Source organism: Ptychodera flava, chromosome 20 (assembly GCF_041260155.1).
Source record: "Ptychodera flava strain L36383 chromosome 20, AS_Pfla_20210202, whole genome shotgun sequence".
NCBI lineage: Eukaryota > Metazoa > Hemichordata > Enteropneusta > Ptychoderidae > Ptychodera > Ptychodera flava.
In genome coordinates, this window is record NC_091947.1 from 29,648,064 (window position 1) to 29,662,554 (window position 14,491).

Here is a 14,491-nt window from a genome sequence, read left to right on the forward strand (position 1 = left end):
AAATCAAAGACAGTATACCACACACAGGGAATATTTGTCAAAATGCAGTGTGCATAGCTAGTGTTTGTATCTTTGGCAATTGTACTCCTGGTTTCCAATATCAGAAATCAGTGCAGAAGCAACGATCAGTAATATACTGTAGAAAATATAAGAATAATATGATATTAGACGTGTGTAATCTGAAAAGCTGCAAGAAAGGTGTCAGAAGAGTATAGAAGATGCAGTAGATTCGTTTGCATAAGTGCATTTTAGTATACAGAAAGGATTTTTATCTGGAAATTTTCTGGAAAAAGGAAGCTTTTATAGGATTGTCAATATTAACAGTACACTCAGAGCTCCATGTTTACGATTTTATCAAATGTCAAAGTGCAATAGTGAGCCATTCCAGTTCAATCAGTGTTGATGACCGTGATATACACTTGACTTTTCATCTTGTTTGGTCAATACCCCGGCCATTTGCCAGTACCTGTACAATAAGTCACTGTGTTTTGCTACGACCGGCAAACTCTTCCCTTCCTCTGTAAGTAGATCATTAATGGAGTCCCACTGATGGTAACCGTAGCAACTTTATCATTTCTGTCACATCATTTAGGTGTATCGTACTACGTTCCCAACAAGCATAATGGTCCGGCACCGATCGTCTTCCGAGAAACATCTGTATAGAAAACACAGTGTGCAATCTCCTAAAGAATCAGAAACAAAAACTGGCATCAAAGTGGGACATAAGGCAAGACATACGACAGAATTACCAGAAGAAGTACAACAGTATCATGATGAAGCAGCATTACTGAATATGTTGACCTTTCACCTTTGACCTGGACACGAGATAATGGGAATTTTGCTGATTACCGTATTTAGTATATATATCCCACATGTCTTTTTGATCATGAATCAAATATAATAAACTTTCACAGTCATTTTACTGGTTGCTAGAAATACACTCCACTTTCCAGAAACTTTGTCCAAGGAATTAAATCAGTCATGTCGTAACACCTTCCAAACAGGGAAGTTCTGGAAATCAACATGCTCTGTGTGCCCTGTAACTAATTAAGTTGATAATCTAAAGCCAATGATTTACACCTATCAAGATAATCCCAGCTCTTGAACTGTAACCACCCAAACAACCCAACCCCGCCCTGTTCTCTTCATATTTTTGTCAAAACAGGGCAGTCCATCAAAATATTAGTTTGTTTGTCATCCCACTTAGTGGTAAACAAGGATTAACTTGCAGCTATTTAAAGAGCCACTTCACAGGGAGAGAAATAAAATCCGGGACGCCTTTCGTTAATTTATAACAATTGATTTCAAGGTGTCCCATATACAGCCATGAGATTTAGCTGATATTTTTGAAACTTAAACTGACTTATCAGCGTTACTATTTATATTATTTCTTAGCGTAGGCTTCCATACTTTAGCAATCAGTGGTATCATTGTCCAAGTTTGAAAAAATCTTTGAATTTTTTTTCCAGGTACACCTATCAATTATATGTGGTTGACTGGAATATGTTTTAACTTTTTAATTTTTTCAAGTTTTTTTTCTTTAAACCTGGAGATAAAATGTTTTTAGAATCCTGTCAAAATGTGTGACATAAGATTATGATACATGTTTTAAAGAATTTTAGTGCTCAAAAAAACTAAGGTGACTCAGAGATGAACTTTTGCTGCATTTCTTAAGTGTACTAATTTTTTAAACAACTTTTTAGAGAATGATTTTTACGTTCAATTGCAGTGTAGCAATTTACCTAATAACTGCAATGTTGATAACACTGTAAAAAAAGAGAAATTTACGTGTGTCGTCTTGCTGATTATAGAGTAGACCTGAACTTCTGATCTTTCTTCTATCTGTAAAACATTTTCAACATAGTATTCTGTTGTTGAAAGTTCCAAATATATCATGTGACAATCAAAGGGTTGTGTCTTTTAGGTGAATGTTTTAGAAAGCATTATTTTTGAGCTGAAGATTTCAATCATAGGTCAGTTTTGAAAACTCATATTTTGAGAGCTTGAGCTCGCTCGCTCTCTCTCTCTCTCTCTCTCTCTCTCTCTCGAGCTCTCTCTCATCTTTAGTCTCATTCTGTTTGGCTTCTTTTTGCCCTTGTTACTCAAATTTATAATGCTTTCACTCACAATCAAAGTTTCTCTCTTTGTCTACTTCTCACTTTTTCTCTTTAACACTCTTCATGACCTTAGCATCCAACAAATCATGATAAATATTAGAGTAAATCTTCAATGTGGGAATGAAATATAAAAAAAAATTACAACAGAAAGGAATTTTAAATGCAGTGTTACCAGAGGTTTTACTGTGCTAGTGACATACCTTGCAATGTATTAAACCACATCTCAAATATATTGATATTTAATTTAACTGAAACAAAGGGGCAAATTTTAATAGTAGATCAAAATCAAGGTCAACATTAGTCCAAGAGTGTGTACAGATATTAATGTGCCAGCACATCCGTTGACTGTATGGCTGGTTATTTATTCATTCGTGATGGTATCTTGATAAAAAGTATTTATTAACATTGTTTAACATTTATCTATATGTACGTGTATTTTTTCCTGTGTGTGACTAATTGAAGTTATCTTTTGAAATAGTTTAAGTGAATTAATTTATCGCTGGGTGTATTTGTTGTAGTTTTGGGTGAAAAAAATGACAGCATCCTTGCCTTGACCTTGAATGCAAATCCGCGGGTCATTGGTATCTTTGCAAACCACTATTATGGTGCACGCCTTACTGTAAATACCAGTGTTTCTTGCCGTAGTATTTGGGCAGACATTCATAAACTTTTCAATCTTTGGGATTCTTTGCAATGTAAAGATTTTTTTTTCAATCATTTTGTGCCAAACCCATCATATTTATGTTCCTTCATGTCTTACCTTGAAATGTTTGACAACCGATAATCAGTTCTATAATCATTTGTAGAGGTGCTCTTCTGTCACTCTTACTGCTTGTAGGTTTTTGTCTGATTTTAAGACATTTGCTGCCATTGTAATTCAAGTGTCATGTGACTGGTCATGTGACATGCATCAGCAATCTTACATATGTGTGCTCCTCTCAAATCTGAATTTTAGCTTGGGAGTTTTTCAATCAAAAATAGTATAGTTTTCTGAGCCTTCAGAGTTTGCAATATATCTATACTTTGTTTTTTGACATCATTTGCAGGATAGTTCAACATAGATTACAAAGCAGGTCTGAGACAGACAATGCAGTTGAGGAAGTAAGACTAGATCCATTGCAGATGTCCATAATGCCATGACAAGTGTAATGATCAGTTGGCTATTGTTTTTGCTGCAAGAGTAATTCATAGCTTAGCAAACGTCAGGGAATTTTGTTTGTGTTTTTGTTTTCAAAGGCACTGCCAATCATGTATGAATCGTATTTGCTACTCTACCTCCCATATCACATTATTGTCCCACATAGTTGGATCAATAGCCCATGATTGGACACTTTTTAATTCAACAAGAATGCACACTGATATTCATTTGGCAAATTATGTCAGTACATCTGAAGTGAATCCCACACACATGCTTGGAACCATGAAATCTTAGGAACGATAAATGGTGTATTTAGTTTTACATGCATAAAAAAGGTCAATTTTTGGCAAAATAGTATCAGAATGCATCATTCACACATTTTTTTGCATACATTTTGTAGTATATTGCAGTTCCGCCATTACAGTGACTGTACTGCAAGTCTATGGATTGCTTGCAGTGTGAAAATCTAGCATGCCAATGTTTCTCATTGATGAAATAGTGGTTTCAAAAAGTACACATATCTGTCTAGAAACAAAATGCATTGACCAAGACTTTACTTTGTACAAAGCAAATGGACACTCTATATGTTTGTCCCCTTTTCTGCTAGAAATGCCACTCTTGTGTGTCAAACTAGGTGATTATTATTGTATTTCTGCGTTTCCAGTCAGCGAGCTGCCGTTGTTCCTCGTGTGTTTGTGGGATTCACAGAAACAGTATGGCTGTGATGGTGCCATTCAGTACGTACTAAGAATAAACAAATCATTGTCGGATATCAGAGACATTTGAATCCATTCACATCTGTATTCACAGATATGTTTTTAGGAAGTATATGTCACAGTTACTAAAAAACAAAATCATGAACAAACAAAAACTTGAAAGGATATTTCCTAATATTAAATTCCTTGATCATTTGTAAACCAAAAATGTGGACAAAGTTTACGCCTTGACAGATTATTTAAAGCTTTGGATGAATTCTTCATTATTTCAGTGAACACTGAAGACAAACAGAAATTACATCTTAGTGAACCTCTATGAACTTTACTTACAAAACAAGTACAGCTGATACTGGCTTGTTGCAAGATGACAGTAACCACAAAATTATCAAGTATGACATGTGCTGAGGTTGAAAACTAGCAATCAACATATTTTTGTTCAGGGAATAGACACAATTTTACATTACTAGGATCATATAAAGCGATATTACAATACAGCATTATGGTAGGGAGTATGTCACAATTATTTATTATGATAGGGACTGTAAAACAAATTAACACAACAGAAAGGGTTGAATCCATTGTGATGGTGTGCAAAGTCATTTAAAGTGATATCACTGGGTCACATCTCTTGATACATAATCTGCTGTAGTTTGTCCAATAAAGCAAGGCGACTTCTGTGTACAAAATATTCCACATCATTAAATTAACAGCGTAATCGGCACGGAGTGCGTAGTTTCAGTGCTGTTCCAAAGAAGTAATTCCTGCCAGTCAAAATTCAAAACATTACGGCAGCTCGTAAGGCTGAAATTTTTTGCAGAAAGTTGAGTTTCCCTGTAGACTAATTCTTCCAGAGATCCTAATGAGAACATGGTAGTTTTAAACTATTCCACAGAGACTCCGATAATGACAATGTTTGCTATAGTTTGTTTCTCTTATCTACACCAAATGATATCTTAGCATTACAATATCAACAAGATAATGACCTTGACATTCGATCAGATAGAATATCTGTAATCAGGGCTCTTCTTATATTGGCTTTGCAACCTATACCATCCACTTGTCACTTAAGAGTGACAGATGACCTTGATCACAGAAGGAGCTAGTGTTGTCCAATGTTCTGGTCAGAGAGAGAGATCAGGTGTTGTGGTCAGAAGTATTAAAATCCAGTGTACTTGTAAAATTTAACATTGTATCAATTTCAGAGAAGCAAGTGCTTTGTTGTTATTGGCAGTGTTGTGCAACGTTCAAAGTGTAATATTTGTAGTTTTGACAAGCATCGCAAACTGCCTTGATATTGTAATCTCCCTTGGCAATGGAATTAGAAAATCTTAGAGAAATATTACACCTTTGAGACAATCATTTACCATTGCAATGGTCATCCTGGATCATTTTGTTTTGTCGATCTCATTCCACATACAGTCTGAAAATACCTACCAACAATGCGAATAACAAGAAAAGTCAGCATTATCTATAACCCTACAGTGCTATTAAAGGGAGTTAAAGAGACATTGATAGTCTTTGAAGTGATCTTACAAAATATATTCTGTTGATATGTGAGATGTTTAGCTTAGTCGAATTAGAAGAGGATGATATTGACCATCAAATATTTGCTTTCATGTAGTTGATTCATGTCTTCTAAATCTTGCCATTTAACAAATCACTGACATTTGTTGGAAACCCGGGTTGGAAATCTGTGAACTTTGACAAGTTTGTTTGTTTGTGAGTATTTCCTCACCACTGCATAATATTTGATCTGCCAGACATTATTATGTGTGTGACTATCATTTCAGGGAATATTTTCAAATCCTTCTGCAACATTTTTCATTGTGCTGTGGCATGATTTGTTGAAAAATCACTCCAGACAATTTAGTTCAAAATCTTAAGTACATAAATTATACCAAAATGCTGCATCACTATTTTAGAGAAAAACACCAAAAAGTTAGTATATGTTTTATTCTATATTTTTCATGAATTTTCACTAAGTTCATGTTCGTCAGTCATATTCAATCTGTAAGTTCTTTTCAATAGCTTTGCTTTAAATGCTGGACAAAGAAGAAATGACTTTGTGTAGATTTGTTTTTTCTCCAACAATGTGATGTGATGTTTTGTAACCATGCTCTTGTACGTATTACCTTGTGTATTTGTTTAGGGGTTTTTGAATTTTTTTTTTCTTTGGGGGGAGGGGTCTAATCTGATAATATTGTCCTACTAACTATTTGTGCGATAATCAGTGTATAAGGCAGCAGTTTCCACAACTCAAGACTCTGTATGTTCGACTACATAAGTGTTGTTCAACTGCAAAGAAAGCCATTACAAACTATTTGAAACAAAATTATACAAATTTTTGGTCAAGTTAACCTTTTCAATCCCCCACCCTTTCATACAGATGTATAAAAATATCATGATTGCAAACATAAGTGTTGTTTGGTGACAAAGAACTGCTTTACAAAAAAAAACAGTATTTGTTAGTTTTCGAAGCAGAATTACCAATGCTGTTGTAGTGCCATTTCAAAACAGTGGTGGTTCATTTTAGAATTTACCACAAGAATGACGAACACTGCTCGTCTCAGCTTTACAGCTTCGAGTCAAATCTGCCCATGGCGGACAGAGCTTTTTGTTCACAGTCAAACATATAGATGGCACAACTCCTATCGGCGTGTAAATAATGAGAACAATAATGTCAGATTATATCAGGATTGAGAGGTTTCCAGTCCTAATGTGTCACAACTTAATTCAATTTCATCGCTATCGGTGAAACAAACCACAGCTATGTGTCACAAAGCCCACAATGATTTCAGCGACACCCAGTGTTCAAGTCCCAAGGCCTCCCTATTTGTCAGGCTCGGTGCGTGTACATGTATCAATTTTTCATTGTCTGCCCTCCCTGTAAGTGTTAATATAGCATTTTTAATATGTATTCATGTAACATTGTACAGTGTGGCTAATGTTATTGTGAGTCCAGACAATGAATTGCCTTTGATTTGTTATTATTTCATTCGTCTTTTATGAAGTACTGATGAAATTTCAGTTTGATAGAGGATGTAGTAATGACTTGAGATGATGCTGATTTAATACATCCCAATCTGATTTTGAATTCTTAATTATATAGTATCGATTTTATCCTAAGCTAATAAAAATGGTACCCACAAACAATTCGTTTCGAATATCTGTCTTTATTTCACACTCTGTCGTCTGCACAATGGAAAGCGTGGTCGGTCTGTCAAGGAGGCGCATACTTTTGAAGCCACAGAAGTTCATAACGAAGTTAAGGGGGAATGTAATCGATTCGGAAGACGAATCGGAATGCTGAGCTGAGTCACCGAGAGGTAATGGTGACAGGTTGTGTATGTCTGAGTGTGGGTAGGTTTTTGTTCGAACCGGAACGTAAAAACCGCAATACCCAAGAGTTTGTGTGAATTTAGAATTTCGCTGACTAATGCAACCTCGCGCGAGGACACTGCACCCACATGCATTTGGAGGGAGTTTTTTAGGAACTTACTGTATTATTGCATGCCAGAAATTTAAATGTGTCCCTGCCGCTCTGGGGGAAAATGCTGTCGATCAGATACCGACAATGGTATGACACCGCTGTTAGTAAGGAAACCGTATAAATTACGAAAATTCACAACATGGAGTCCCTGGCCTTGGTCATTCTTGGCCTTTTAAACTGAAAAGATTCTCAATTTTACCGAGAAACGAGTGCGGTTTGTATTACGCTAGCTATTTAACTCTAGCTGCTTAAGATGTCCACAGTACTGTTTGCCAACCTCGTTAAAATTAGATTTAAAATACTCTTATTTGCCTCGTCTAATTTAAAAACGATATCTAAACTGCTTTTATCGGCAATTAATACATGATTGTAAATTAAATTAAGAAGTCGTGAAATGTATCATTATTGCGAAAAGCATTTAATTTAGAAGTAGCGTGATGTCAGTACAATTTTACGACTGCGGACAACAAAACAAGACAAATTAACTGGTTTCAAACCACAATTTCATGTAAAATCACACTATCCGATTTTAAATGCGATTGTTGCAAACAACGGACCGATCGCAAAATATCAGCAAACAAAAAAGTAGGCAATTGGTGACTTGGTTTGCTAAATATAGTGGTGGCAACGAATTGTCTGGTGCATGCAAAGGCATAACTTTTGGATCGTTTAAAACACGTCAATAGATGCACATCCTAGTAGCTATGCTAATGTTTGATTCATGGCATCCATACTTGCACAGAAAGATCATCCGCCCAAAAAATCATATCGTAGATTTCAAGTTCACACAGAGGCCCGTAATATTAAAATTATTTGTGGCGTGATTGCTTAACTTCGAGAATATTATATTTAATATTTGTAGACATACCTGACATTGCAAGAGCCAGGTTAGCTGTTGATGATTTGGCTCGTTTAAAGTAACTTTTTCAGTAGTTTTTGCGAAATCAAGAATTAACTTTTCATTGTACACTACAGGTCGGGTGAAGTCAACATGGTCGGTTGGCCTTGTCATCTATATGTCCGGTTTGTACACCTGAATGTAGTCCTGAAAAACGACTCATTCGAACACAAATCTGAATCCGAAACACGTCACCACAAAGACCCTTTCACTTACCGAAATGACGTCTTTGATTAAAATTAAGCATAATTTGATGGTAATTTAGGTAATATTTCCCATGGAAACGACCACCGGGGTTTCAAAAGCGATGATTGGCATTGTCATGTTTTCGATTTGATCGATGGGTGATTTGATTGATCACACGCCAAGTGCCATAATTTATGTAATTATATATCAGACGTTCCAACCGACAGAATGGAATTATACCTAAAAGAGAAATATATGTTTTGAAAACTGGAAATTAGTCGAGTGGATAATCTACATCGTAAACTAGAAACCTTGGCTGAATTAGGTACAAAGCTTTACGACGGCGGTTGTTATTTATAGCGTGGTTTAATGCATATCTCGGGCATGTCGTTTGAATGAAACGAGGGATTGCCTCGAACGGTGACCGGAGCTGACTCAAAATTACTCCAAAATGACTCAGAATAATTCCGCCCCGATTTTAATCATCGGAACTTTTCATTTTAAAGACTGTGGCGTTATGGAATTCAATGGACGGGTCAGGGAAAACCCGTGTTGTGGTTGATTGAGTGGAAGGTTAATTCTAGTTTTGTCATTAAAGGTTCAAGAAAATTATAGTAATAACAAAAACTGGGATCAGTTGTGCCACGAAAGACACTTCAATTGTCTAAAACTAAATAGATTTGGAAAGCTAGTGATAGGTAGTCGCTTTGTGGCGAGTGAATTTGACCTACATGGAATAAATTCGTTTCCTGTAGAACCTCACATAACATTCCACGTCTTTGACAGTCACTGTGCAGTTTCAAAGTTGGTCCAAAATTTGTAAAACTATAGACTTTGATAAACGCCAACCGAAGACTACAAGAAAATGTGTGAGATCAACTATCGACGAAGGGAGAAGAAAAAGGCAAAGAAGAGATCTTCTGTAAGTTATAAAGTTTCAAAACTCAATGCATACCAAGATTTAGACTCCGGCAAAGAAATGCTTCTAGAAGACATTGAGTTGCGGTAAATATTTATCCTGTCGTCAATGAAAATAATTCAGTTATGAAAGTTGTCTATCCCTTCTGCAATCAAAATAGTCAAATTCTACGTAATTTTAACTAATTAAACTCTTGTTTTTTTCTGGAAAAATAACCAGTTGAAAAATTTAATCAGTAAGAACATTAATTAAACATCCGTCATTGTGTTTTTAAGCAGCAGAAAACGGTTCAGTTTTGGGCTAAAATCCCAGACACATGGACGAATAATTTAACTCAGATGAAAATAACGCTAATTGATAATTTTCTAAAAAAATGTAAAACGGCAAGTTTATCACATACCTCACATATAAACATATGTATGTATGTATGTATGTATGTATGTATGTATGTATGTATGTATGTATGTATGTATGTATGTATGTATGTATGTATGTATGTATGTATGTATGTATGTATGTATGTATGTACCTGATGTATGTATGTAAGTGGGTAAGGAGGGAGGGAGATAGGTAGGTAGTAGGCAGGAAGGTAGGTATAGTAGGAAGGTAGGTAGGTAGGTAGGTATGCATGCACGCAATAGTTAGTCTCAAAGTGCATGAGAGGAAACATGAATGTTTTAATGATGGGAAAATTTACAAAACTCTGTTTCTAGGCAATTTATGAAGTTGTATCGATGTTTAAATTATTTAAGAAGCACGGTCATTTCAGTGGGTTAAGTAGTAAGACCGTATCGATCGGTCAGATGGTATCGGCGTAGGAATACAGGAATTCAGTCGTGAAGAGGCTTGTCACCCGTGTAATTGTAAATACTAGCAATAAGTGCACGAACATGCCACGCGCATTCTTTGAACCATTTCTAATATATCGATAATAAAATTTCTTTAACATTGATTATTTTTAACTTGAATGAACAATTTCATTTTTTAAAGCTGGGATTTATGATTTTGAAATGCGTTCTTAGTAGATCAACTTGATAAATCGTAAAGTTTACTGCGTGTATTGTAGAGGTTTGGAAGTTTTGAAAACGTTGCGATGAAAATGAAAATCACACCAGGAATCGACTAATGCGTCGTTGAAGCTTGTGAATATCCAGCAATAATTTCAAGGTAGATCGCGTCTCGGGGACAGACATTCGGACTCTCAAACTTTTACAATTCTTTTCTGATCTACCACTTGTATAGGGGCTTAGTTGAAGCTCTTGGAGAAAGCAAAACTTTCACCAGCTTAGTTTTTCGAAAATCGAAAATATTATTTTTCCTCCATAAGGTTAACACAGGGATGGTGGCTATTTTGAATTTCAAATATGGATAAACCTTGGGTAGTTTGTTTCTCTATTACTAAAATTTGCACGGTGACCCCCGATTTTTATTTTTCCTTTTGAAAGAGAATGGTTGAAATATTTCTTAAGGAAAGTTTGAGCAAAAGTTTAAGTCTTTCACTTTCGAGATGCATAGTACTTTAACTTCTTTACGTCGTGTACTTTTGAGACTTTTGCTCGTTTGCGATCACTTCATTCTGGAGTACGAATCTTTCACCTTCTATCACATTGCAATTCTCCCACGATAATTTTAAGTTTTTTGGCCTTTTTTATCACAGAAGCGGTACTCTATCTCAATGTGGCGTCTCACAATGACCTCAAAGAGAACATTAACTATTTAATTTGGGCACGTAACTCATCCATCTTTGTCGAACAATTAATTACAGACAAGCGCTAACCGTCAACACATTCTTGCATACTTTATATTTATCTGTCGTGATCGTACTTTGCTTAAATGGTTCAAAATGACAACATTGAAGTGATTTCAATATTTTTAGACCCGTTTGATTTTTCATAATGTTGTACCGTGTTCCTATAGGAGGTAGTCACTTAATCCAGCGGACAGAACGCATGGTCGACATACACGCCGGAGATCAGCGCTAATGAGCAAACGATCTGATGACGACCGTTCTTATTGTTTTGAAGAGCAAAAGACTAGAACCTGTCAACGAGTTTGGACTTAAACGGTACCAGGGTAACATCTCAAGTGAACCATCGACCTCTTTGCGCCGCCTGCAAGTAAACCGGTATTGTGCCGCAACATTTAAAGTTTAAAGAACAGGAAATCAGTTGTTTGGGCAAAAGACTTGATTTTAAAAGATCGGAAACGAAACATTAACTCCATAAACGCTGCTTAATATTTTATGTCTCGTTTTTGATTCGCCTGTCGTTGAGAAGTCTTGCTCCATTTGTCATGGGACCACGTTATATTTATGTCTCATAAATCGACATTTGGTCGATAATGCAGTTTCAGCCAAGCATGGAAATCGCACAATTGCTGTCTCTTATATTCCATGTGTCTACAGTCGGTTATATATATATACTTCGGGTTGTTTTATTTGATTTATCTTCCTTGCTCTGTTGCGGTCCCAGCGTGGATCCGTTCTCGAAAACTTTGAAAAATGTGTGCACATGCACAGAAAGGCAATTGCTATGGTTACATCATTTTCAGAGCGGAAACAACGCCCTCTTAGTTATGGGGATGATACAGAAGATGAAATATTGGTCTCCAAAGTATTTCTCTTACTTTTCACGTCATAACTTCCCCTTTGTCGAGATACCAGGTGTTAAGCCGGTTCCTCAAAAACTTAATTGCATGATATGGACAGGTTAATGAAATAGACACATACATAAACGGTTAGATGTGCAGACAGATTATTCTGTTTTGAACTATGAAATACATTGCGATGCAATGCCCTCATCCAACATCAGCTAACATACGCGCACTACAAATCTCGTTTTCTCATTTAATAAAGACTATAGCACTGGAATTTCCAGAAGGTTAACCCAAGATGAAATGGATTTCCTCCAATATTACATATAATCTAGCTCCACAGCATCATCGGTTACCTGTAATGCGATCAATCAAGAACTGCGCGGGGCCCGTTTATGCTGGAAGCGCCATTTCACTTGATGGTCACGTCAGTTTCGTGTCTATTTCATCTAAATTTCGTTAACAGCTGCGCAGACAGCTTTGTACACTAATCTTGCCTTAACGGAAATCCTCTGCACACAGGAATTTATGCTCCCATCCAATTTCCCTATTAGGGCTTCTAAATGGGACCATCTCCTCACAGCAAATCAAATCTCTTAAGTACTGGTAATTTAAAGACTGTATCCACCTTAATTAGATTATTACTGAACGGAATAGCAGGCACTGTCGTCGATTTCAACTTACTTAATGTGACTTTTAATTCGAAATTGGATTGATAATGTGGGATATCGCGATGGTGAAGGCAAGATGTGTCATACGCAACGCCTCGTCGGCAGATACTACACGACGCCATGGCAACGTTTTTGGGAGCGCAATGGTCTTTCGGTAGATGAAAGCTATTCAGTCTGTAAACTTAAATGTAATTTACCGTATCCATTATTAATTTTCTTAATGGGTTTTTATCATGGCAATTCATTTTTCTTTAAAAAGTAATATGGAGTTGTATTTTTAGCTTTATTTCAGCTATTAGAATCCATTTCTGCTTAATATCTGCATTATTGGCCACCGAACACACGCGTGAGAAAGTTCTAAGGTTTACACTGTCTGGTTGAACTCTCCTTAAAGAGCATTGTTTTAAAGTATGTCCGGATTAATTACCATTACTTGTAAGATATCTTACTCAAAAACGACCTCATCAAGCTACTATGCCACGCAAACAAACAAATTTCGATATCATAATGAATATCATTCATGCAATTAGGTTTCATTGAAACGATTTTTCGCTCTGCCATCTGGAGAAAATTCCGAAGTGCTTGGAATAGTTTGACAATATGATCAAGTTCAAAACTGATTTTAAAAATAATTTCTTGTGAATTTCTTGTGTAATTTCTTTTCTGGTATATTGATGGTAAATACGCCTGGCATTAAGCGTTGTTTTATCTACTTCGATTTTAAGATGTCTCGCAATAAAACTGTTTTAAACAAACTAAAAAGAACAGATTTGCTCCAACAACAATGAAAAGGGGTAATTCAAAAGCATTCACCTAGTTGTGCTCTCCAGGCTGGAGTTGTCGAGTGGCAGTTACTAACCAGAACTTTGTCTTCGTATACGGGAAGACGTCTTTAGTTTCAAGATTTCCAGTCTTTCCCATTTCATCCACGTCACTATTGATCAGCTGCTCATGTTAAATACAAAAGCGGAGTCTACAACATAGTAGACTATCATTTTCATTCACAGACAAAGATACTTCGTAGGGCCGAAAATGAAATAACTTTAAATATTTTCGTTGCATAGAAGACTTGTAGACAAACATATTGTTTACATCAAATTCCTAGGTACTATCTACATACTTTACAAAGTAACATATTTTGAATGATCGAAGAGTCAATAAGGAGTTGTCTATTTGATCCCTTTTGAAATTCCCAGCCTCTCTCTGATCAATGCAAAACTTCTAAAATCATCATGCTAATTGATGCAACTTTCGTCACGTCTTCAAGGACGACTAATCAGCGGTGTGGATTTTAAGAAACATTGACCGCTTTATTTTACGACAACAATTAAACTCTGTGGCTCTCTAAACAAGTACATCAATTCATCTGTATCATTAAACCTGTGAAAACGTGGTTTATCTTAATTCTATCAAGTTTGTTCAAAACGCTTCTTTGATAAGCGTTCGCTCCATCGAGCGCTTATGGTACAAAACTGAATATGCGTTGTTTCGTCCGCTGTCCGCGCTTCGATTAAAATTGAGCTAACTTTCTGTGTTAAAGTCTCAATTGTACTAGCCTTTTTTCTAGACTCTCTCTTTTCTAAAATAGGTCATGTTTATCCTGAAAGTCGGTCTTGAATTCTTGGGATTCGAAGCACTGTTTGAAGCGGATAAAAATTACAAGAAACTCTATTTCCCCATTGGTATTGGTCTAAGTTGACGGCAGATAACAGTTGAAACCACTAAATCGGATTAGGGGTAGGGATTTTTTATTATTATTTTATT

General features: G+C 36.0%; 1 protein-coding gene across 2 annotated transcripts in view; it reads left to right on the forward strand.

The window, feature by feature from the left end:
• Positions 1–7,124, forward strand: part of LOC139120558 (inositol polyphosphate-5-phosphatase A-like) — a 103,850-nt gene extending 96,726 nt beyond the window's left edge. The window contains exon 18 of one of the 2 annotated variants that reach the window (XM_070685032.1): positions 593–2,611. Coding sequence is in view for 1 of the 2 variants with exons in the window: in XM_070685031.1 (XP_070541132.1) it covers positions 593–663 (71 nt within the window). In the remaining variant the exon portion in view is untranslated. Of the gene's footprint in view, positions 1–592 lie in introns of both variants that reach the window. The other variant, XM_070685031.1, reaches the window with a different exon arrangement.
• Positions 7,125–14,491: the final 7,367 nt, after the last annotated feature.